General features: G+C 46.7%; 1 protein-coding gene across 2 annotated transcripts in view; it reads right to left on the reverse strand.

Annotated features, from left to right (window-relative positions):
• The window catches only part of EFL1 (elongation factor like GTPase 1), a 229,045-nt gene that overhangs the window by 49,613 nt on the left and 153,962 nt on the right, over positions 1 to 25,470 (reverse strand). For both annotated transcript variants that reach the window (XM_038767270.1, XM_038767271.1), the window contains exons 16-17: positions 11,975 to 12,106; positions 9,388 to 9,535 (exon numbers count right to left, since the gene is read on the reverse strand). In XM_038767270.1, coding sequence (XP_038623198.1) covers positions 9,388 to 9,535; positions 11,975 to 12,106 — 280 coding nt within the window. The remainder of the gene's footprint in view (positions 1 to 9,387; positions 9,536 to 11,974; positions 12,107 to 25,470) is intronic.

Below are 25,470 nucleotides of genomic sequence, written 5' to 3' on the forward strand. Positions count from 1 at the left end.
TCCAAGTGCTGGGGTAGATACAGGGTAATCAGGTTGTCCCACATGGGGCTCACAGTCTTCATCCCCATTTTACAGACGAGGTAACTGAGGCCCAGAGAAGTTGTGACTTGCCCAAAGTCACACAGCTGACAATTGGCAGGGTCAGGATTTGAACCCAGGTCTGAATCCCAGGCCTGTACTCTAACCATTACACCACGCTGCTTAAGACTGCGAGCCCCATGTGGGACATGGACTATGTCCAACCTGATTAACTTGGATCGAACCAGGCACTTAGTACAGCGCTGGCACAACCAAAGTCCTTAACAAATACCATAAAAAAGGGGATCTTACAGTCTAGAGAGATTATACAAGTGAAAATGGTAGCAAGCCTCAAGGCAGGCTGGAGGCTGGTTCAGGAGGCTTGTAATCTACAACTCCTTCAACCAGACATTCAGCAATTTTTGTGTTTGTGAATGAATATATATATATATATATATATATATATATATATATATATATATATATACTACATACCAAATTCTTTTCAATATATGTATACCACAACTTAACAAAATGCCATTTGTTTACAGTCAAATAGACAAGGAGGTTCAGTGTGTGCGTCTCCAATCTTTCCAGATCGGGCAAATGCTTTATATAAACTGAAAAAAATAGCCTTTTAATGAGGGTCTGTTATGCTCTTACTAATGTACCAAGCACTGTTCTAAGTGCTGGGGTAATTACCTGAAACCCAGTCTTTGTCCCACAAGGGGCTCACAGTCTGAGGGAGGACAGGTATCTAACCCCATTCTGCAGAAGGGGGAAACTGAAGCACAGAGAAGTGAAGTTTCTTGCCCAAGGACAAACAGCAGGCAATTGGCAGACCTTGGATTAGGACCCAGGTCCTCTGATTCCCAGGTCCGTGCTCTTTTCACTAGGCCACGTTGCTTCTCTCCCCCTCCTCCCCCTCTCCATCCCCCCCCGCCTTACCTCCTTCCCTTCCCCACAGCACCTGTATATATGTATATATGTTTGTACGTATTTATTACTCTATTTTACTTGTACATATCTATTCTATTTATTTTATTTTGTTAATATGTTTTGTTTTGTCCTCTGTCTCCCCCTTCTAGACTGTGAGTCCACTGTTAGGTAGGGAACATCTCTATATGTTTCCAACTTGTACTTCCCAAGCGCTTAGTACACTGCTCTGCACACAGTAAGCGCTCAATAAATACAATTGATTGATTGATTGATTCTCTTGTCACCAAGGACTGAAAGGAATCCCTTAGGTACTCTGAGCAGAGTGGCGCTCTCATTTGAAAAAGCTAACAAGGCTAGATTCAATTCAGAATTTCCTCAAGGTTCACAAGATACGCATACCAGACCCCTTAGGCAAAAACAGTCTTGTAGCCCTTTCATCTTCACCGGAGGCTCACTGCCGTGGCTCTCTGAATACACCGATTTCTCTCAAGTGACCGTCCCGACCGATCAATCAATCAATCAATCAATGGTATCTATTGAGAAGTTACTATTTGCAGGGCACTGTACTTAGTGCTTGGGAGAGTACAACATATCAGGGTTGATAGATACTTTCCCTGCTCTCAAGGAGCTCACAATCTACAGAAGTGTCCCGTTTCGAACGATCACTTCTGCAGCCTAGGGAACGCTGCATCTCTCTGGAAGGGTGGCTTTCAGTAGTAGTAGTTGCAATAGTATTTATTAAGCGCTTAGTAAATGCAAGACACCGTAGGAGGTATTGGGAAAGATGATGATGATAATAATAATAATTGTAGTATTTGTTAAATGCCTATTATGTGTCAAACACTGTACTAACTGCTGGAATAGACACAAGAAACTCAGGTCCCCAAATGGGGTTCACAGTCTAAGTAGGAGGCACACCAGAATCCCCATTTTGCAGATGAGGAAACTGAGGTAAAGAAATAAAGTGACTTATCCAAGGCCGCATAGCAGAAAAGAGGCAGAGCCTCCTGACCCCTGCATCCAGGCTCTTTCCAACAGGCCACCTTGCTGAGGTCTGCTCACATGTATAAAACTTTCAGACCCCTTTATCTTGAGGTGGTAAATATTCTGCGGGAGCAGCAGTAGAAAAGAGGCTGATGGGCTCATATTGCTGACAGAGGGAGGGACGGAGGAAGGGGCAGCCCATTCCTCAGCCCCTTCTTCCCGTTCTCTTTCTAGATCAAAGGCAACAAGTCCCCAGAGCAACCCAGAAAGCTGGCAACCAAAGCTGGGTGTGAGGTCTGGGGTCTCCAGAACTCCAAGGACCAAGAGCTGTTGCTTAATAATAACTGCTTGTACCCCAAGGGGGGAGAACAAGTCATTGGCAGAAGTCCTGGCTGCACCCGCGACTCATCTGCCTTGGGAAAAATCAGAGGTGGAAGAGGGAAGGCCCAGAGGGGTGCCCTGTGTGGACCTTAGATGGGAAACAGGAGAGACGTGATGCAGTGATGGGATTGGATCTGAAGAGGCCAGCTGCAGAGACAGGGATGGTCTGGAGAGCTGATCGGCCAGACAGGCTGGGCAACAATCAATCATTGGGATTGACGGAGCGTTTCCTGAGGGCAGAGCACTGTACTGAATGCTTGAGGGAGTACAACAGCAACGATACAAGCACTCCGTCGGCTTTAAAACACTCAATCACCTTGCTTCATTCTACCTCACCTCACTACAACCAGGCTGAACACTTCATTCCTTCAATGCCAACCTACCCAATGAAACTCAGTCTCGTCTGACTGCTTGCCCACATCCTGCCTCTGGCCTGAAACATTCTCCCTCTTCATATCTGAAAGACGATCACTCTCCCGCCCTTCAAAGCCTTACTGAAGGCACATCTCCTCCAAGAGGCCTTCCCTAAGCCCTCATTTCCTCTTCTCCCACTCCGCTCTGCAACGCTCTAACTTGCTTCTCCTATTCACCCCTACCCTCCGCCCCACAGAAACTTATATACATATCCATAATTTATTCATTTATATTAACGGCTGTCTCCCCCTCTAGCCGGTAAGCTCTCTGTGGGCATAGAATGTGACTCTTATATTGCTATACTGTACTCTCGCAAGCGTTTAGTACAGTGCTCAGCACGTAGTAAGCACTCAATAAATACCACTGATGGATTGCTAACTGACTGCAGCAGGACATTATCAGCCTCTGCCAGGCAGGTGCTGTTCCGAATGCAAAAGGATTTACTTGCATTTCTCTGCTACCCCAGAGAGACGCAGGTCAGAATACTTGCAAGAGAAAATTACATAGTGCTGACTACTGAATCCTATTCATGCAGTTTCTCCAAGTTTGAATGTGCTCAAGAAGCTCACTGTGGATTTTATAATTTAGGCTTCTACACAGAATCACATGAAGAGTCTTGGGCCGGGGGGCCAGGGAGGTGTTTTTCTCGACCCTGGCTCTGAAGCGAGATATTTGAAGGACTAAGGACCCCAAATCCATCCGTGTTCCTCCAGATGCGAAGCAATTTACAAGTGTTTTAGTTTTTGAAGTCCTACAGAACCCACGTTGACAGCAGAGTCATGTTGGCTGTAAAATGAGGCATTACTGGAGCTCTGCAGTGGACGAAGGGGAAATCAAAGATCACTGAGGCACAGCTAAATGGGAGGAATGACAGAGCGGGTTTTGGAGGGCGATATTAATTGCTCTAAGTTTGCAGACAAAGAGCAACGGGGGAAGGTGTGCGATTGATTTCTCCATAAGTGAAGTACTGACATCTCCCTCAGAGGGTTATTAGAGTGGGCAGGACTGAAGCTGGCCTTCTGAGTTCAGCGGGGGTCAGAAATGGGTCTGCATTTTCAATAAATTATTCCTATTTCCAAAAGTCCTTATTGACCACCCTTAATGACGAAGACCAGTGCGTCCTTGAGCATGAAAATGATCTTTTAAATATGGCTCGGAGGGGATAGAGTAACTCTTCCTTCCTGAATTTGAGGTCCTTCAGACTCGGAACCCCCTGCAGCCTAACTGAAGGGGTTATTATGAATGCAGAGTATGTGTGCTTTTTCATGAACTGCTTTCATCAGGGGAAAGATTGTGGTTGGTGGAAAGGGAGCAGGCCTGGGAATAAGAGGACCTGGTTCTACTCCAAACGCCAGTCTTCATCTGCTGTATGACTTTGGGCAAATCACTTAACTTCTCTGGCCTCAGTTATCTCTTTTGTAAAATGGGGATTAAAACTGTGAATGCCATGTACTTTCCAAGTGCTTAGTACAGTGCTCTGCACACAGTAAGTGCTCAATAAATACATTTGAATGAATGAATGTGGGACAGGGACTGTGTCCAACCTGATTATCTTGCATCTACCTCAGTGCTTAATACAGTGCCCAGCACATAAGCGCTTAACAAATACCATAAAAAAGGTATTTAAATAGAAACCAATGGAAAAACTACACTGGCTATTCAAAAACTTCACCTGAGTATTGAGGAGTAGGGGAGTCACTCTTTCTTTTCATTTATTTGTCTACCTAGAGGGAGGACTTTATGTATAGAGAGGGTGAGAGAGTGACGGAGAGAGAAAGAGAGAGAGGGAGGGAGGGACAGATGGAAGGTGGGGACTGAGGAAGGCGTTATCCTTCATATCTGAAGATGATACTACTGACCGGGTGGTCTCCACGTGAGTGAATCTGGCTGAAAAGATCGATGAGGTATCACTGCCCCCCTGCATTATTTATGAGAAAAGATCCACCTTTCTTGTGCTAGTGGGTTTGCACCACTCTGGGCCAGTTTCCATTTGATTCTGCCTCATTCTGCTGCGAATGTCACAAAGCTCTTGCTCAAGGAGAGCAACCCGCCTCCTGATTTCCGCTGCTTCCAGCCTTCCTTTCTGCTGTGGTGAATTCCCTGCAGCCTCCTGTGATGCTCCATGGGTTGAGACGGGGCTTCACTGAATCTGAAATCCTTTTCCTGGCCTCGAGGGTTGTGCAGGCCCCTTCCAGTTTCCCCCTCCAGCCGGTGCTTGCAATCCTGCCTCTAACCCTTCTCCTCACACAGCTCACCAGGTGTGAGACAGAAGGTGTAAGGCCGGGCCGGCCTGGCTGGCCCTGAGCCCTCTGGGAAGCACCAGAAACAAAAGTGAATGGATGATGGGGTGAAGAATCACCAAATGAAGGGGAACGAAAGACTGGGAAAGGGGAGGAGTTAGAGAAAGCAAAAGAGGATGAGAAATAATAATTAGAGTGCCTGCTAATCCATCAATGTTATTTATTATTATTATGGTATTTGTTAAGCGCTTACTATGTGCCAAGCACTGTTCTAAGCACTGGGGTAGATACAAAGTAATCAGGTTGTCCCATGTGGGGCTCACAGTCTTAATCCCCATTTTACAGATGAGGTAGGTGAGGCACAGAGAAGTTAAGTGGCATGCCCAAGGTCCCGCAGCAGACAAATGGCGGTGTTGGGATTAGAACCCATGTTCTCTGACTCCCAAGACTGTGTTGTTTCCACTAAGCCATGCTGCTTCTCATTGAGCATCTACTATGTCCAGAGTTCTGTCACGCATTTGCTCTTTGTCAAGCACTGTACTAAGCGCCGGGTAGAAAGAAGATAGGTTGGACACAGTCCCTGTCCCACCTGGGGCTCACTGTCTAAGAGGGAGGGAAAGCAGGTATTAAATCTCCATTTTGCATCAGCTCTAAGAACAGTGCTTTGCACATAGTAAGCGCTTAACTAATGCCATTATTATTATTGTTATTACTATATGAAACTGAGATCAAGAGGAGGAGTGACTTGCCCAAGGTGACAAAGCAAGTAAGTGGCAGAGCTGGGATTAAAACCCAGGTTCTTTGACTCTCAGGCCCTTGCTCTTTCCATTAGGCTGGACTGGCTTTCTCATCTCTCAGGGAGAAATAAATTTGACAAGGTGATGACCAGAGACAACAAATGCAGGACGGGAGAAGGCCTGGGTTTATAGTAAATGCTTCATCATCTTTCCACTCGATCGGTCAGGGGTATTTATTACGGACCTACTGGACTAACCACTTGGTAAATGCTCCCAAACTGTTTTTAAATACAGGTGCCAAAGGGACATGGGTCTGGAGAACCAAAATAGGATCCACATCATTACGGTCTGGCTCAAAAAGGAAAAAAAAAAGATTATTTTTCTATTTTAATCTTTTTATCCCCACCTGTTGTGTAGTTGGAATTACATACTTATTTGAAGTGGAGGAGAGCTAGGTGGGTCACAAATAGGTGGGAGAAGCAGCGTGGCTCAGTGGAAAGAGCAGGGGCTTTGGAGTCAGAGGTCATGGGTTCAAATCCTGGCTCTGCCAATTGTCAGCTGTGTGACTTTGGGCAAGTCACTTCACTTCTCTGCTATTAGAGAAGCTATTATTATTATTATTATTATTGCTACTAGCCTCAGTTCCCACATCTGTGAAATGGGGATGAAGACTGTGAGCCCCCCGTGGGACAACCTGATCACCTTGTAACCTCCCCAGCGCTTAGACAGTGCTTTGCACATAACAGGTGCTCAGTAAATGCCACCATTATCATTATTATTATTAACTCGCACTTTCATGTCAGGGCCCTGTAGCAAGACTTGCTGCTATCAGGATTTCTGATGTAAACATCAAAGGAAGAGCCTGATTACTAGACTCCAGAAAAGTTGGATTAAGACAAGGAAATCAAAAACCATTTGGAAAGATTATTCCGAGTTTCCCTTGAAGGCATGGGCTAAACAAAGCCATGAGCTGAAGTCCTGTTTTTCCCTGCTTTTGTATTCTCATTCACCGACAGTCTATATTTTCGATGACTATGTTCTGCCACATGGATTTTCCTGCGGCTTTCACAATGAAGGCCATTTCACAGTGAGCGTGTTTTCCATAAATGGTTGAAATACAAATGGAAGCCCACGTTAGAGGACTGAAGAATCCGAATCTTGATCTTTAACAGTGCTCAAAAACGCCAGGAAGAACAAATACAAACACAAGTTCCATAAGCCTTGATGTGGAAAGAGACAGTTCGGCTCTTCTAACGCATTGCTGGGTACAGAGGATCACATTTTTTCAATGTTCTGCAAAATCAGAAAGTGATTCAAAGTTGCTCACATTTAAAGAGAAGGGGTCCGTTTGGTTTCAATTGCTCCTGATGTGTCTGTCTCCAGTCCTTTCTCCCATTTCAGTTTTTATACTATGAGCTCCCAGAGGAGCAGAGACCGAGTTTAATGCTCTCCTGTGAATTCTCTCCCAGCGCTTAGTACAGTGCGTCATGTACAATTAGTGCTTAATAAATACACTTTACTACATTTACACCCATAGAAAGATTCTGCACTCCTCTAGCAATACAAGCACGGAAGAAGATCCAGTGTTTGTCACTTTCCAATTAACTATGTTTTGGGACCTGTTTGGAGACCGAAGAAGCTGCATGGCCCAGCAGAAAGAGCACAGACCAGGGACATCTGCATAGACAACCGTACGGACATTGCTGAAATCCGCCCCTTCCTCTCCATCCAAACTGCTACCATATTAAAGCAAGCACTTATCTTATTCCACCTTGATTACTGTATCAGCCTTCTTGCTGACCTCCCAGCCTCCTGTCTCTCTCTACTCCATTTCATACTCCACTCTGCTGCCCGGATCATTTTCTTTCAAAAACGTTCAGATCATGTTCACCCACACTCCTCAAGAAACTCCAGTGGTTGCTCATCCATCTCTGCATCAGACAAAAACTCCTCACCGTTGGCTTTAAAACATGCAATCACCTTGCTCCCTCCTACCTCGCCACTCTAGTACGACAACCCAGCCCACAAACTTTGGGCCTCTAATGCTAACCTTCTCACTGTACCTCGATCTCATCTATCTCACCACAGACTTCCTGCCTTCATTCTACCTCTGGCCTGGAACGCTCACCCTCTTCATATCAGACAGAAAATTGTCCTCCCCCAATTCAAAGCCTTATTGAAGGCACATCTCCAATAAGTCTTCCCTAAGCCCTCCTCTCCTCTTCTCCCACCCACTTCTGGGCCGTTTTTACTTGCTCCTACATTCAACTATCAGCTGTGTGACTTTGGGCAAGTCACTTCAATTCTCTGGGCCTCAGTTATCTCATCTGGAAAATGGGGATTAAAACTGTGAGCCCCCCGTGGGACAACCTGATCACCTTGTAACCACCCCAGCGCTTAGAACAGTGCTTTGCACATAGTAAGTGCTTAACAAATGCCATCATTATTATCCTCCCTCCCATCCCCACAGCACATATGTACATATCTGTAATGTATTTATTTATTTTTGTATATTAGTGTCTGTCTCCCTGTCTAGACTGAGGGCTTGTTGTAGGAAAGGAATGTGTCTGTTGTTGTATTGTATTCTCCCAAGTGCTCAGTACAGTGCTTTGCACACAGTAAGTGCTCAATAAATATAACTGAATGAATGAGTCAGAGAACCTGGGTTCTAATCCTGGCTCTGCCCATACATGCTATGTAACCCTGGGAAAGTCATTTAACTTCTTTGTGCCTCAGTTTTCTTAAGTATAAAACAGAGATTAATACCTGTCCTCCCTTCTGCTTAGACTGTGAGCCCCCTGTGGGACAGGAACTGTGTCAAACCTGGTGATCTTGCACTTAGAACAGTGCCTGGCACACAGTAAGTGCTTCACAAATACCACTACTATTGTTAAGAGCTGCCCTGAACTGCTCTTCCAAGCCCTGCGGAATGTCCTGAGGTCTTTAACTGGACAGTGAGCACGTCAGGAAAATGGGGTCAATGGCCCATAACTATTTAATTCCATGCAAGCTGACTGGTGGAGGCAGAAAGAACTATTTAGGACCCAGGAATGGAAAAAAAATGGCAGAGGGGGAACTGAGCATTGAGGAGAAAAAAATGAAACTCACTGAAAATTACTGACGATGTCGTTCTGCCTCAATACATCAAAATGAGATCTAAACAAGCATCCGAAAACTTCAAAGGAGAAACAAATTGGATGTGATTATGTAATTGGGCAGACAAATGTGACCTGGGTCCCACATCCAAACCTCAGGTTGACTTTTCCTGCCATGTTATTCTTCTGTGAACACGCCCTTTAATCACAACGCTAGTTAATGTATGTGCTACTTCTTCACGAAACCACTGGCCTTATTATGCGGCATGTGGAGAAACAACCGGCCAAAAAGCATTCAACTTCTACACCCAGGGTGGGCTGCCGGGCCCATTTGACAGCTGCCGTGATTTGGAAGTTGTTAAAACATGTATTTACGATCTGATTGCCAGCCGAGGCTGGGCGGAGGGAGAACTCGGTCTTCCCGGAGATAAATCAGACTTGCAAGTTGAACAGACTGAGAAATGCCGCGACAACACGCCGAAACTAAAAATTTATTCTTCTGTTTCCCCAACCGCCTCCCCGCTGCTCCGTCTCCGCCCGCCACGTGCACGTGCACAGCCACGCGCATACACTCCTAACCTCTCCTTCAAGTCATCCAGGCAGCGTTGCAGGTGGACCTCGCCGGCAGTGACCAGCACGTGCTCTCCTGTCTCCTGGATCAGCACCTGGACACAAGGATCGGCCTGGTTTAAAAGCTTCATGCCTCTGACCAGCTGGGGCATCTCGCCTAGGTGGACACAAACAGAAGCGTTTCACTCCAACCCAAGAAGGCTACTGACTAGCGAATCTGGTGGTTTAGTGCAGCGCTCTGCTCTATCCAGCCCTGACTGACTGAACGATCTGGGGGCATAAGGAGGTGAAATGAATAAGGACGCGTCCTTCGATTCCTGGACGGTTCGGATTCAATTCTCCAAACCAGGTTTAAAGACAAGGAACCGTTGATTCTCTACCTTACAATTTTAGAGCCACATCTCCGCTACTTCCAGCAACTCATCCCGAAAGCTTTTCTTAGCCATCTAGAAGAACCCCATGGGGCTTCCCAAACTGGGCTGGACTTTACCAAACTAATTCTCAGATGCAACACCTTCTCCCAGTTGATCTGGAGAGCTATCCTACATGTTTCTTCAAGAAGACCTCAAACAGACAATGAGTCATAAAAGGGCTGGGTCTAGTTTGCCATGGAGTAAGGAAAACCTAACCAGTTCAAAACAGGGCTCTTTGTTTGATCTGAGGGGGAGGCAGGCTGGACAACCCCGAAAAGATTCAAGGAGGGAGGGCAGACTGCACCAGACAGAAGTCTGGGGTGAGCCTTGAGGGGTTTTGGGAAACGACTCAACAGTCCATGTATTCATTGTCTGAGAACTGGGGTTAAGCAGGCCATGGGTCTTAACACAGAAGGCACTATGTTCTGTGTAAATCAGCTGTAGAATCAAAAACTAGAACGCCTAGCCAGACAATTTGTAAAACCGGAGCATCTTATGAAGAAATCTGGACGAGGTCCCAAGTCCCAACAGTCAAACTGCAACTGCACAGGATCTCCAGGCACTGTCACCAAATCCCCATTTATTTTGAAAAACGGCCTTCTCTCCGGAAAATTATGCTACTGCCATGTAACTGCACTACCCAGAGACGCTGCAGGTGAAGTTTTTTTTTTCCTTTCAGCAGGTGTGTGGGCCGAAGTGTCACGGACAGTTCTCACTAAGAAGTGACAGCCCTTCATTTCACCAGGCCTGCCGAAATGTCATCGATAAAGCCGGAAAACCAATTTGAGTCTTTTAATAAGGGAAGTGGAAAAGGAGATACCACCGACTGTTCCCAGGTGTCCTGAACCAGAGAGCTGATCGGGCATTGACTGTTGATGCTGGTGGAAGTGGTGGTGGCATTCATTCATTCAATCGTATTTATTGAGCGCTTACTGTGTGCAGAGCACTGTACTAAGCTCTTGAAAAGTACAATTTGGCAACAGATAGAGACAATCCCTACTCAACAACAGGCTCACAGTCTAGAAGGGGGAGTGGCAGTAGTATTAATGGGATGGTGGTGGTGTTGGTGGTACTAGCAATGATGAGTAGGAGTAGCAATAATAATAATAATAATGGTGTTTGTTAAGCGCTTACCATGTGCAAAGCACTGTACTAAGCGCTGGGAGGGATACAAGGTGATCAGGTTGTCTCACGTGGGGCTCACAGCCTTAACCCCCATTTTACAGATAAGGGAACTGAGGCTCAGAGAAGCTAAGTGACTTGCCCAAGGTCACATAGCAGACATGTGGCGGAGCCAGGATTAGAATCCATGACCTCTGACTCCAAAGCCCGGGCTCTTTTCACTGAGCCACGCTGCTTCTCGTGGCTTGTACCCTCCCAAGTGCTTAGTAAGTGCTCTGCACACTCAACAAATACCACTGATGATGACTACCTCCCTGACAAAACCCAGCAAATTTAAATAAACACCACGCTGAATTTAAGTGACACAATCAATCCATGGTATTCATTGAGGCACGGTGTGCATACCTTGTGTAGAGCACTGAACTAAGCACTTGGGAGAGTACAATACATCAGGGACACAATTAATTAATATTAAATTAATACTAAATTGTTTTTCCCCTTTCTGTCGAGCAGTTAACACCTGGAAAAAGTCTCTTCATCAGAAACCAGAGTTAGAAAGTGTGGGGGGACAAAAAAGGAAAAGGTATTTTAGGTCGATGTTTTATCATTTTTCGAAAAGATCAGAGGGTGAGAAATCTTTAATCCAAAATCAAGAAGAATAAGGGTTGCATCTCAATCGAAGATAATAATAATAATATTGGCATTTATTAAGCACTTACTATGTGCAAGGCACTGCTCTATGCGCTGGGGAGGTTACAAAGTGATCAGGTTGTCCCACGGTGGGGGCTCACAGTCTTCATCCCCATTTTACAGATGAGGGAACTGAGGCACAGAGAAGTTAAGTAACTTGCCCAAAGTCACAGAGCTGACAATTGGCAGAGCCAGAATTCGAACCCATGCCCCGGACTCCAAAGCCCGTGCTCTTTCCACTGAGCCACTCACTGAAGTCAATAATGTTCCTATCCCGAGGAGCAACCTTCACCATACTATTAAAAAATGTCTGGTTTTTGGTTCACTTTTGACCAAACTCTGTACAGTGTCTTAAAAAAAGAAACTCTTACTTGGATGCTTTGGTTCGATGGCAACTCGGACAATAGGCGTGGCCTCAAAGTTGAGCGGTATAAAAGGGGAGCAGGACGGAGACGTAGACAGGGTGGCAGATTTGAGGACGAACTCCTGCAGGCCTCCTATCCCTGAAAAACACCACAGGTGGACAAATGGATGAGGACGAAGATACACTGGTGTATCCTGAAAACACGATTGGAAGAAAACAGCAACAACACAAACGTCTCCCTCCACTAGCAGGCAATTCTGGAGAACGCCATTAGCCTAAGGAAAGCAAGATCACAGATTATTTATGCAGATGGGAAATACTGGCAAGTTCTCCAGGGTTTTGGATAAAGGGAGGAGGGGGTCTCAAGGATGTAGCGTGAGGAAAAGTTAGGGATGGTGGAGGGCCCACTTAAAGGGAGAAGGGGCTCTCAGGGATGTAGAGTGGGAAATTAAGGAAAATTTAGGGATGGTGGAGGGCCCACTCTTCACCAAGTGAGAATCAGTGTGGCCTAGTGAATAGAGCACCAGCCTGGGAGTCATTTTACAGATGAGGTCACTGAGGCGCAGAGAAGTAAAGTGACTTGCCCAGGGTCACACAGCAGACGAGTGGCAGAGCAGGGATTAGGACCCACATCCTTCAGACTCCCACGTCTGTGCTCTATCCACTAGGCCACGCTGATCGACTACAACCCTAACTGCACGCTCTGTTCATCTAACTCCAACCTACTCAATGAACAGCGATTGCTTCGCCTTTGACCCCTCGCCCATGTTCTCCCTCTGGCCATGATCGTCCTTCGTATACGACAGTCCACCACACTCCCCACCTTTAAAACCCTCCTAAAATCACACCACCTCTAAGAGGTCTTCCCCAACTAAGACCTCATTTCCCCTATCTACCCGCCTCTCTGTGTAGACTATGCACCTGTATATGCACGCTTTGAGCAACACCCTATGTGTAATTTATTTTAATAGCCGTCTACCCTTGCTCTAAGCTCCTCATGGGCAGAGATCATGTCTACCAATCAACAATATTTGAGTGCTACTGTGTACAGAGAACAGTACTAAGCACTTGGGTTGGATTTGTTCCGTGTTTTCACCTCGCCCTCAGCTCCGCAGCACTCATGCACATTTATTTATTGATATTAATGTCTGTCTTCCCCTCGAGACTGTACACTCGTTGTGGGCAGGGAATGACTCTGCTATACCATACTCTCTTAAGCACAGGAAATGCTCAATAAATAGATGGAATGATACAACATAACAGAGTCGGGAGACATGTTTCCTGCCTGCAATGAAATTACAGCCTAGAGGAGAGATAACTCAACCAGCTCTATTGCATTGTACTCTCCCAAGGTCTTCGTTGAGTGCTCTGCACACAGGGAGCACCCAATAAATACCACTGACAGCTTCAACTATCATCTCTACGCTGATGGTACCCAAATCTACATCTCCACCCGTGTTCTCTCTCCCTCCCTCCAGGCTTGTAACTCCTCCTGCCTTCAGGACATCTCCACCTGGATGTCTGCCCGCCATCTAAAACTCAACATGTCCAAGACAGCTCCTTATCTTCCCTCCCAAACCCTGTCCTCTCCCTGATTTTCCCATCACTGTAGGTGGCACTACCATCCTCCCTGTCTCACAAGCCCACAACCTTGGTGTCATCCTTGACTCCGCTCTCTCATTCACCCCACACATCCAATCCATCGCCAAAACCTGCCCGTCTCACCTCCACAACATCGCCAAGAATCTGCCCTTTCCTCTCCATCCAAACCGCTACCTGGCTGGTTCAATCTCTCATCCTATTCCAGCTGGATTACTGCATCGGCCTCCTTTCTCATCTCTCATCCTCCTGTCTCTCCCCGCTTCAGTCTATACTTCACTCTGCTGCCTGGATTATCTCTGTACAGAAATGCTCTGGGCATGTCACTCCCCTCCTCAAAAATCTCCAGTGGTTGCCTACCAACCTTCGAATCAAGCAAAAACTCCTCACTCTCGGCTTCAAGGCTGTCCATCACCTCGCGCCCTCCTACCTCGCCTCCCTTCTCTCCTTCTCCAGCCCAGCCTGCACCCTCTGCTCCTCTGCTGCTGCTAACCTCCTCACTGGGTCTCATTCTCACCTGTCCCGCCGTCGACCCCCGGCCCACCTCCTTCCCCTGGCCTGGAATGCCCTCCCTCCACACATCCACCTAACTAGCTCTCTTCCTCGCTTCAAAGCCCTTCTGAGAGCCCATCTCCTCCAGGAGGCCTTCCCAGACTAAGCCCCCCACTTTTCCCTCTCCTCCTCCCCTCCCCATCGCCCCCCACCCTACCCCCTTGCCCTCCCTGCAGCACTTGTGTATATTTGTACATATTTATTAATCTATTTATTTTATTAATTATGTGTATATAGCTAAAATCCTATTTATTCTGATGGTAATGACACCTGTCTACTTGTTTTGTTGTCTGTCTCCTCCTTCTAGACCGTGAGCCTGTTGTTGGGTAGGGTCCGTCTCTATATGTTGCCGATTTGTACTTCCCAAGCATTTAATACAGTGCTTTGCACATGGTAAGCGCTCAATACAACTGATTGAATAATAATAATAATAATAATGATGGCATTTTTTAAGTGCTTACTATGTGCAAAGCATTATTCTAACTGCTGGGGAGGTTACAAGGTGATCAGGTTGTCCCATGGAGGGCTCACAGTCTTCATCCCCATTTTACAGATGAGGGAACTGAGGCACAGAGAAGTGACTTGCGCAAAGTCACACAGCTGACAGTTGGCGGGGCCAGGATTTGAACCCATGACTTCTGACTCCAAAGCCCAGGCTCTGTCCACTGAGCCACGCCGCTTCTCTGAATGATTCAAGGCAACTGTCAAGCTGTTCGCTTTTGTGCCTCCAGCTTCTACAGGGTAACTCAAGGTATAAAAATTCCTGTTTGGGCTCTCCCAACGTGCTTCCAGCTTTGAGGGTAACACTGGCTTCTCCCACTACAGTCCAACAGATACCCCACTCTGCCTTCTCAGAAATCTAGTGCCCCCGACGCAGGGCGGGGGGCCTAACAAATATGGGAGGCAAAATCCCGCTGTGAACTGCTATCCCATCTGGGCCTGGTGCATAGCTTTGGTTGCCCTTGGTGAAAATCAGCTTTTCCGGTATTCCTCCCACCCTACTCACTCAACAGCAGGAACACAATGTAACCTGGTGTGATCGTTGGGGAGGGGAGGGGGAAACCAGGGGTGGGTTATGAAATCTGCAAGAATTTCACTCCTCTGCCCACTACTCTAAGACAGGGTGGTACCCCTGCCAATCAATCAATCAATCGTATTTATTGAGCGCTTACTGTGTGCAGAGCACTGTACTAAGCGCTTGGGAAGTACAAGTCGGCAACACATAGAGACAGTCTCTACCCAACAGCGGGCTCACAGTCTAGAAGGGGGAGACAGAGAACAAAACCAAACCTACTAACAAAATAAAATAAATAGAATAGATAGCCCGAATGCCCCTGCCACCTCCACTCCCCCCAGACCTCAGCATCTAGCTCTCTGTTCTGTCTCCTGCAGGCTCAGCCAACACTGGGGTGGAGGTGATAATAATGATGATAATGAAAATAATAATAATGAGAAGAATTGTGGTATTTGTTAATTGCTTACTATGTGCCAAGCGCTGTAGTAAGCACTGGGGTAGATACGAGAGCATCGGGTCTGACACGGGGCTCGGGGTTCTAATTAGGAGGAGAACAGGGTCCCATTTTATAGATGAGGGAACTGAGGCACAGAGAAGCTAAGCGACTTGCCCAAGGTTGCACAGCAGGGACATGGTGGAGGGGGAAGATTTCTTGAAGGTGGGGAGAGCAATTATCTGTCGGATATGAAGAGGGAGGGCGTTTCCAGGTCAGAGGCAGGATGTGGATGTGCTCATCCTGGCTTTCTCAATCACCATTAAGAATCAAGCGGTGATATTTACTGAGCGCTTACTGGGTGCAGAGCGCTGTACTAAGTGTTTGGGAGAGACCAATACAGCAGAGTTGGTAGATTGAGAGTCCAGCCCACAAAGCACTTTGAACTGTTTCCAAGCGCTTGGGCCTCCTGGAGGACATGGCTTTTCGGAGGGATTTGGAGATTTGGTCTGTGGCTTCAAGGGGAGAGGGTGTTCCAAGTGAGGGAAAGATGGGAGCAATGAGGAGGAGGAGATAGGATTTGAGTGTGAGGTACAACTGGGAAGTTTGTTTGGGGGGGCAAAGAGTTCAAGTTGGGGTGCAATGGGTGAAGAGAGCAGAAATATCAGAAGAGCAGTAAGTAGTTGGTAGATATGGAGTATACACCTCTGAATCCATTAGTAGCAATAGTACTAATAATTCTAATAACAATGATAGTATTTGTTAAGCATTTACTATGTCCCAAGCACTGTACTGAACACTTGGATAGATACAAGATCAAGTTGGACCACAGTCTCTGTCCCACATGAAGCTTGCAGTCTTAGGGGGAGGGAGGATTGGTGTTTTGGCCTCATTTTACAGCTGAGGAAATTGAGGCCCTGAGAAGTGAAGTGACTTGCCCGAGGTCACACATCAGGCAAGTGCAGAGCTGAGACTGGAAGCCCAGTCCTCTGAATCCCAGGGCTGGACTCTTTTCACGAGGCTACCCTGCTTCTCGCTAGGCATCCAGGACAGTGAGCAGCACATAAATCAGCGCTCAGGGACTGTGCTGAGCGGTGGGGGTGAGAAGAACTTGAATTCGAGTCCAGGCCTGCCGAGTCCCTGTCTCCCTTCCCTACTCCTCCGACTTGGAAAAGAGCGAGAAGGCCCTGCCCTGAGAGCTTCAGTTGAAGGTTTTCAAGCCATAAAGCATCCTCAGTCGTCTTCCTTTGGAATCCGGTGACTTCCTGAGGCTGCCCCCCCTCCCCTTCCTGGAAGCCAGAAGCAGAAAATCCATCCCTGGAGCTCTTGGGTCTCCTCCCCATAAGCCACACCTGGACCTCCCCTCCTCCCTCACTCCCTCCTCATCTCCCCCTTCCTCCTCTTTCCCACAGGCAGGCCCCAATCTTGCCTTGGACCATCTTGGGGCCAGAGCTCTGGGGTGTCTCCGTTTACTGTGGCGGGGGGGCTGGGCGTTCGTTCGACTAGAAAGCTCGAGAGGGGCTCCAAAAGAGCCCGCTCACCTCCAGACCCCCCAGGGACTGAACCATCCCCGCAAACCCTGTCATAAACACTCCCCTTGCAACCTCCATCCCGGGGCCGACCTCTGACCCGCTGGCACTTCCTTCCTGTGCTTCCACCACATGTGGTTTCGATGAGAAACAAACGTGAGGCTTTCCTTCGGGGCCCCTGGGGGGCCGGTTGGGGGGGGGGGGGCGCTTGCCTGCCGTCCGCCAGTTTTTTCAGTTCGATCCCAGCTGGTAGAGTCAGAGTCATGCGAACACTGCGGGGTGAAGGGCCTTTTTGTTCGGAACAGGAACCAGGGATTCCGGTGGCTCAATCTGTCCATCTGTCTGTCAGATGAGGCGTGCCTAGGCCTGCCCGTGCGGTGGAGGGTTCAGTTGATAGGAAAAATAAAACCCTGCCCCTGCGATTGCAATTTTCCTTACAGTTTATGAATTCATTAGTGCCTAATCAATCAACCAATCAATAATTTCTCTATGCAGAGCACTGTACTAAGAACTTAAGAGAGCACACTACAACACAGTTGGTACGCTGCCTAACTACAATAGGGTACTACTTTCGGCATTCCCAGTGGGGCCTGGTTTTTGGTGGGAGAGGTCTCTTGGGTCCATTTCAATTTGTTTGGCTTGCTGGATTTTAATCCTGGCTTTGCCACTCTTGTTCTCTGTGCCTCAGTTGCCTCATCTGTAAAATGGAGGTTAAATACCTGCTCTCTCCTGCTTAGAATGCAAGCCCCGTGTGGGATGGGGACTGTGTCTGACCTGATTATCTTGAAGCTACACCAGTGCTTAGTGCAGTGTTTGGCACCCAGTAAGCACTTAAACACTATTCTTATCATTATTCTTATCACCACAGGACTTCTCCATTCACGTGAATTTTACCACCGCTGCCCAAACCCCAAATTCTCCAAAAACAGGGGCCGGACCTCGGAACGGCCCCGGCAGAGTCCTGGATCTCTTTCCCCGACAACGCTAATTTGCTCTGTGATTAAAGAGCTGTTTCCTGCTTCTTCACGAACCAGATGAAAATACGGCCCACTGCTCAGGAAGTTCTCGGCCGGGAGAGGGGGTGGGGGACTGTGCTGTGGTCACAGGAGAAACCATTTAATTCCAAACTGCATCAGTTCCTTCAGTCGATCACCCTGGCAGGCTGTCAACTCCACTGGGAGGAAGGACACTGACGATTCAGAGAAAACATGTAGTAAAACACACAGCTTTCCTGAGTGGAAGGACATTCAAATCAGGGACATCCTGATCTCCCCTACAACAAGAATAGCTCGGGAAAGAGAATGAGTAGAGGTAGGATTAGTAGGAGAGGTAATAGTATTCATTGACCACATGTTCACTAATGGAATCTCAATCTTTGAGCTCTCACCTGGCTCTCTTTCATACAGAGGCCCAGAAGGCGAGGACAGAAGGCAAAACAGATACGAGAAGCAGCATGGCTCAGTGGAAAGAGCACAGGCTTGGGAGTCGGAGGTCATGGGTTCAAATCCCGACTCCGCCACTTGTCAGCTGTGTGACTTTGGGTGAGTCACTTCACTTTTCTGGGCCTGAGTTCCCTCATCTGTAAAACGGGGATTAAGACTGTGGGACAACCTGATCACCTTGTAACCTCCCTAGCGCTTAGAACAGTGCTTTGCACATAGTCAGCGCTTAATAAATGCTATCATTATTACTGTTATTATTATTATCTTCAAACACCTATGTTCACATAACTAGATCAGGATCTTACATTTCACGTCCAGTAGTAGTCGGTTGCCTCAACTAACATACCCAATTATTTAAGCACTTTCTCATTTATATATTCATTTCGCTTTCCTCTTTCCATAAATTATTTTGGATCTTTAAGCTCCTTACAGACAGGGATCGGGTCTCTGACTTTGCCGAAGTGCTGAGAACAGTCTCTGGCAGTGGATAAGTACTACTGACTGACTGTACTTTCCTATAGATGTCTGCAACAGTCATGAACCCCAACTAAAGCATGTGAAGGGGACCCTCAAGCTAATTAAGTGGCTTTGGTCTCCCCATTTTTTCAACCAGTAGAAGGGGAGAAGGAGTAGCAGCAGTGTTTATTAAGCACTTACTGTGTGCAGGGTACTATACTAAGCCCTAGGAACAATTACAAGGTTAGGAAATCGACATGACTCCCTTCCCTCAATGGTTCTGTAATCTAAGAGCCTCAACAGACCCAGGAAATCTCCACGCTTTGTACTGGAGAGTCTCAACTTATTTCAGGGTTCGTGCTTCCAAAAGCGCTTCTAGGACCTTGGGTGAGTCACTTCACTTCTCTGTGCCTCAGTGACCTCATCTGTAAAATGGGGATGAAGACTGTGAGCCCCACGTGGGACAACCTGATCACCTTGTATTTCCTCCAGCGCTTAGAACAGTGCTTTGCACATGGTAAGCGCTGAACAAATACCAACATTATTATAATTATAATTATTATTCTAGGAGAACCTTCATAGAACAAGGCATTTGAACCACTCTCCTGGCTGCACACACTTAGTGTGGCAGTCAACTTCCTTCCTCCGATTTAGGCTGTGAGCCCCATGTGGGACAGAGACTGTGGTCAATCCTGATTATCTTGGATCTATTCATTCATTCATTCAATTGTCTTTATTGAGCACTTACTGCGTGCAGATCACTGTACTAAGCGCTTGGGAAGTACAAGTCGGCAACATATAGAGACGGTCCCTGCCCAACAACGGGCTCACAGTCTAGAAGGGGGAGACAGACAACACAACAAAACATGTGGACAGGTGTCAAAACCGTCTGAATAAATAGAATTATAGCTATACGCACATCACTAATACAATAGAGTAATAAATATGTACAAGTAAAATAGAGTAATAAATACGTATAAATATATACAAGTGCTGTGGGGAGGGGAAGGAGGTAGGGCAGCGGGGGGCAATAAGGAGGGGAGGAGGAGAGGAAAAAGGGGGCTCAGTCTGGGAAGGCCTCCTGGAGGAGGTGAGCTCTCAGTAGGGCTTTGAAGGGAGGAAGAGAGCTAGTTTGGGGGATGTGTGGAGGGAGGACAATCCAGGCAAGGGGAAGGACGTGGGCCAGGGGTCGATGGCGGGACAGGTGAGAATGAGGCCCGGGGAGGAGGTTAGCGGCAGAGGAGCAGAGGGTGCAGGCTGGGCTGGAGAAAGTGAGAAGGCTGGTGAGGTAGAAGGGGGCGAGGTGATGGACAGCCTTGAAGCTGAGAGTGAGGAGTTTTTCTATCCCAGGCACTCAGTACAGTACTTGGCACATAGTGAGCACTTAACAAATACTACCAAAAAAAACATTAGGGAAAATTGCTAGTGTTCTGTCGAGGTAAGGAGGCACAAGATTTCCCATTTCCAAATAAAAACCATTTCCTGAGTCACATCACTATTAAATAATTTGATGTGGGCCGTTTGGAGCAATTGATCAATCATCCAATTGTGTAGCAAAAGCCCTTTGGTATATTTTCATGACCAATACTATACTAATTCGGAATCCCAGTATTAGAATTACAAATTTAGCCCTTCACATTCAAGTACCCACAGAAGTATTTCCCAAACGAATTGGGTTCAATGCACGGATTAGACTCAAGGCCAAAATATTTCTAAGATGACTAGTGACATTAATATACAAAACTTTCATAGAGAGATAAGTGGATCTCAGTTATTTGGAAAAAAACAAACCAAGACATCTTAAAATTAGCTTGAGTTCAACTCCATGGTGCATAATTTCTGCTTGAAAGGGAACGGCACCCTTGAATAATCTCTGAATTTTTCCTCTTGAAAAGCAAAACCTGCTTTGAGGACAGTATCGTTAATTACGGAAGGACAAAAGATCATGTGCAAAGTGCAAAAAATGTGGCTGGTATAATAATGATAATAATGGCATTTATTAAGCACTTGCCATGTGCAAAGCACTGTTCTAAGAACTGGGGAGTTTACAAGGTGATCAGGTTGTCCCACAGGGGGCTCACAGTCTTAATCCCCATTTTACAGATGAGGTAACTGAGGCCCAGAGAAGTGAAGTGACTTGCCCAAAGTCACACAGCTGACAAGTGGCGGAGCCGAGATTTGAACCGATGACATCTGACGCCCAAGCCCGGGCTCTTTCCACTGCGCCACGCTGGGAGTCAGAGGACATGGGTTCTAATCCCAGCTCCATGACCTTTTGGGTAATCTTGGGTAAGTCACTTTGATTTGGGGGCCTTAGTTTCCACAGCTGTAAAATGGGGATGAAATACCTGCCCTCACCCTCTCTTTTAGGCTGTGATCCCCTTGTGGGATAAGGGGCTGTGTCCCATCTGACTGTCTCTACTCCAGCGCTAAGTACAGTGCTTGGCACTTACCAAATACACCCATTTTTTAAATGGTATTTGTTTAAGCACTTATTATGTGCCAGGCACTGTTCTAACCGCTTGCTACTATGAGCCTACAAACTATCCTTTCAGATGACACCATGCTCAGATTCATCCATTCATCTCTTCACCCAACCCTGAGTCCAGCAGCCTCGGGATTTTCAAACAGAAACTTAGCCCATCTCTCTTCCTTATCCAGGACCAGCTGGGCACGTCTTCTGTTGGATCCAGACAAGAGACCCTCAACAGAGAAGCAGTGTGGCTCAGTGGAAAGAGCCCGGGCTTTGCAGGTCATGGGTTCAAATCCCGGCTCCATCGCTTGTCAGCTGTGTGACTTTGGGCAAGTCACAACTTCTCTGTGCCTCAGTTATCTCATCTGTAAAACAGGGATTAAGACTGTGAGCCCCCGGGGGACAACCTGATCACCTTGTAATCTCCCCAGCGCTTAGAACAGTGCTTTGCGCTTAATAAGTGCCATCATCATTATTATTATTATTATTATTACCTCCAGCTTCCAAATAAAACCCCTCCTAAGGGCATCAGAAAAGCCGTCAAGTAATCATGGGATTGACAAAGTAGACAAGCAGCCTGGCTTAGTGGAAAAAGCCTGAGTTTAGGAGTCAGAGGTCGTGGGTTCCAATCCTGACTCTGCCACTTGTCAGCTGTGTGGCTTTGGGCAAGTCACTTAGCTCCTCTGGGCCTCAGGTACCTCATCCGTAAGATGGGGATGAAGACTGTGAGCTCCACGTGGGGCAACCTGATTATTTTGTATCTAACCCAGCGCTTAGGACAGTGACTGGCACAAAGTAAGCGCTTAACAAATGCCATCATCGTCATCATCAATGTAGGTCAACATCACCCAGGAGTGGTTAAAAAGCAACAATTGATAGGGCATCCATTGCTGCCTCTCTAAAGCATCCCCACCACCCGTGATCCCACCCAACTACCCACTGTCCCAATTCTGGAGTGAAACTCTAGACTGAACAAGACAAAACAAAAACACGTCCAACATTTTCCTTTTTGACCCAGGATCGTTCCTTAAGGGCATTACTCTCACCCTGACCCTTTCCAAATATGTCACCCTAATGGAATCATCTGCAAATTGGGAGCTAAATAACTGATCTCCTTCCTATTTAGACTGTGAGCCCCATGTGAGACGGGGACTGTGTCCAACCTGATTAGAAGAGTTCCAGCCACATAGTATGCGCTTAACAAAAACAAAAAATAGAGAATAAAATCCAAGGTGCATTATCAGTCACTCAATCGATCAATGAAATTTACTGAGTGCTTACCATGTGCAGAGCACTATACTAAGCGCTTGGGAGAGTACAACGCAGCAGAATTATTGAGATCTTGACACTTGCCCAGGATCTAGGCACACCCAGCTGAATCAGTCAATCAGTGGTATTTACTAAACGCTCATTGAGTGCAGAGCACGACACTAAGCCCTCAGGAGAGCACATAAGAATAAGTAGAAATGTTTAAGTTCTTCCCACAACCCAAGCTAGTTCTAAAAGCAACACAACACCCAAGGGGGATCACACTGATTCAGGGTGGGAAGTGGACACAAGTTTACCATTTTCCAGCCTCAGCCTCACTGCCCTCTCCGGATCAGCCAACCGATACCATTTATTGAGCACCTACTGGGTGATGGGTTCTAGTCTGAGTATTTGGGAGACTGTGGTAGAAGGAGAAGAGAAGCAGCATGTCCTAGTGGAAAGAGCCCGGGCTTGGGAGTCAGGAGTCATGGGTTCTAATTCCGGCTCTGCCACATCTCTGCTGTGTGATTTTGGGCAAGTCACTTAACTTCTCTTGCCTCAGTTATCTCATCTGTAAAATGGGGATTAAGACTGTGAGCCCCGTGTTGGACAACCTGATTACCCTGTATCTACCCCAGCGCTTGGCACATAGTAAGTGCTTAACAAATACCATCACTATTATTATTATTATTATTATTAAAGAACACAGGCCTGGGAGCCAGAGGACCTGGGTTCTAATGCTGGCTCCGCCACGTCCCTGCTGTGTAACTCTGGGAAAGTCACTTCACCTCTCCGGGCCTCAGTTACCTCATCTCTAAAATGGGGATTAAGACTGTGAGCCCCATGGGGGACAAAGACTGTGTCCAACCTGATTATCTTCCCAGTGCTTAGCACAGTGCCTGGCACCGAGTAAGCACTTAACAAATACCACCTGGGGGAAAAAAAGGTAGAATTCTCTTCCTCAAACATCTTCCAATATAATAGGGAAGGGAGACACAAAATGCTTTGCAGGCAGGAGGATGAAGGGACTGGAAAGACAGATATTTAGACGAGGAAGAGCTTAAATAGTAAAGAATGTACGTTGCTATGTACACAGGTGCTCTGGGTGGTTGAAAATGTGAAAATGCAGAGGAGGTAGCTGGGAGGATAATTATAGGAATGATGGTATTTCTTAAGTGCTTACTTTGTGCTAAGCACTATACTAAGTGCTGGAGTTGATATAATTTGTCCCACATGGGGCCCCCAATCTAAGGGAGAGGGGGAATAGGTAGCTGAGCCCTATTTTTATGGATGAGACCACTAAGGCTCAGAGAAGTTAAGTGGCCCCCTTTTCCCAGACTGAGCCCCCCACTTCCTCTCCTCCTCCCCATCCCCCCTGCCCTATCTCCTTCCTCTCCCCACAGCACTTGTATATATCTGTACAGATTCATCACTCTATTTATTTTACTTGTACATATTTACTAATCCATTTTGTTAATGACATGCATATAGCCATAATTCTATTTGTTCTGAAGATTTTGACACCTGTCTACATGTTTTGTTTTGTTGTCTGCTCCCCCTTCTAGACTGCCCGTCGTTGGGTAAGGACCGTCTTCACATGTTGCCGACTTGTACTTCTCAAGCGCTTAGTACAGTGCTCTGCATACAGTAAGCATTCAATAAATACGATTGAATGAATGAATGAAAATCCCACAGCAGGCAAGTGGCATAGCCAGGACAGAACCCATGTGTTCTGACTCTCAGGCTTGTGTTCTTTCCACCTGGTCACTTCCCAAGATATGACCTGGGGAAAAGAAAAATTAATCGGGGAAAGCGTCCTGGAGGAGTAGGGATTTCAGGGGGGCTTAGAAAATGGGGAGAGCTGTAGTTGGGCAGATGTGAAGTGCAAAGGAGTTCCAAATGGGAGAAGGGAGTAAGCAAAGCGGTTGGCGGTGGGAGGGTTGAGAAGGATTAGATTAGCATGGGAGAAATGAAGAGTGACAGCTGGGGGGTGGTTGGTGAGGAGAGTAATAATAATAATAATGGCATTTATTAAGCATTTACTATGTGCAAAGCACTGTTCTAAGCGCTGGGGAGGTTACAAGGTGATGCGGTTGTCCCACGGGGGGCTCACAGCCTTCACCCCCATCTAACAGATGAGGTCACTGAGGCCCAGAGAAGTGAAGTGACTTGCCCAAAGTCACACAGCTGACAATTGGCGGAGCTGGGATATGAACCTGTGACCTCTAACTCCAAAGCCCGGGCTCTTTCCACTGAGCCACGCTGCTTCTCAGGTATTAAGTAGATATTAGAGGGATATTAAGTAGATATTAAGAGGGAGAAAGCTGATAGAGTGCCTGAAAGCCAACGGTCAGGGGCTTGTTGTGGAAAGGAATGAACCAACATTGGAGGTTTTTGAGGAGTGGAAAGACATGCACAGTGTGCTATTTTAGAAAAATGATTTGGGCAGTAGAGTGATGGCTGGAATGGAAGGGGGGAGTGTGGAGAGGGGTGTACTGAGAAGTCCTTTGGGTTTTTGAAATAATAATGATGGCATTTATTAAGTGCTTACTAAGTGCAGAGCACTGTCCTCACAGTATTTAATACGATAAAATAGAAATGAATGGCAAAGATTTAAATTCCTACGGTACTTATGTCTTTATCCTTAAACTCTGCTGCTTTCCTCTATCTACATATTGTACATTTTGTTAATGATGGGCATCTAGCTTTCCTTCTATTTATTCTAATGACTTGACACCTGTCCACATGTTTTGTTT

Source organism: Tachyglossus aculeatus, chromosome 26 (genome assembly GCF_015852505.1).
Source record: "Tachyglossus aculeatus isolate mTacAcu1 chromosome 26, mTacAcu1.pri, whole genome shotgun sequence".
Lineage (NCBI taxonomy): Eukaryota > Metazoa > Chordata > Mammalia > Monotremata > Tachyglossidae > Tachyglossus > Tachyglossus aculeatus.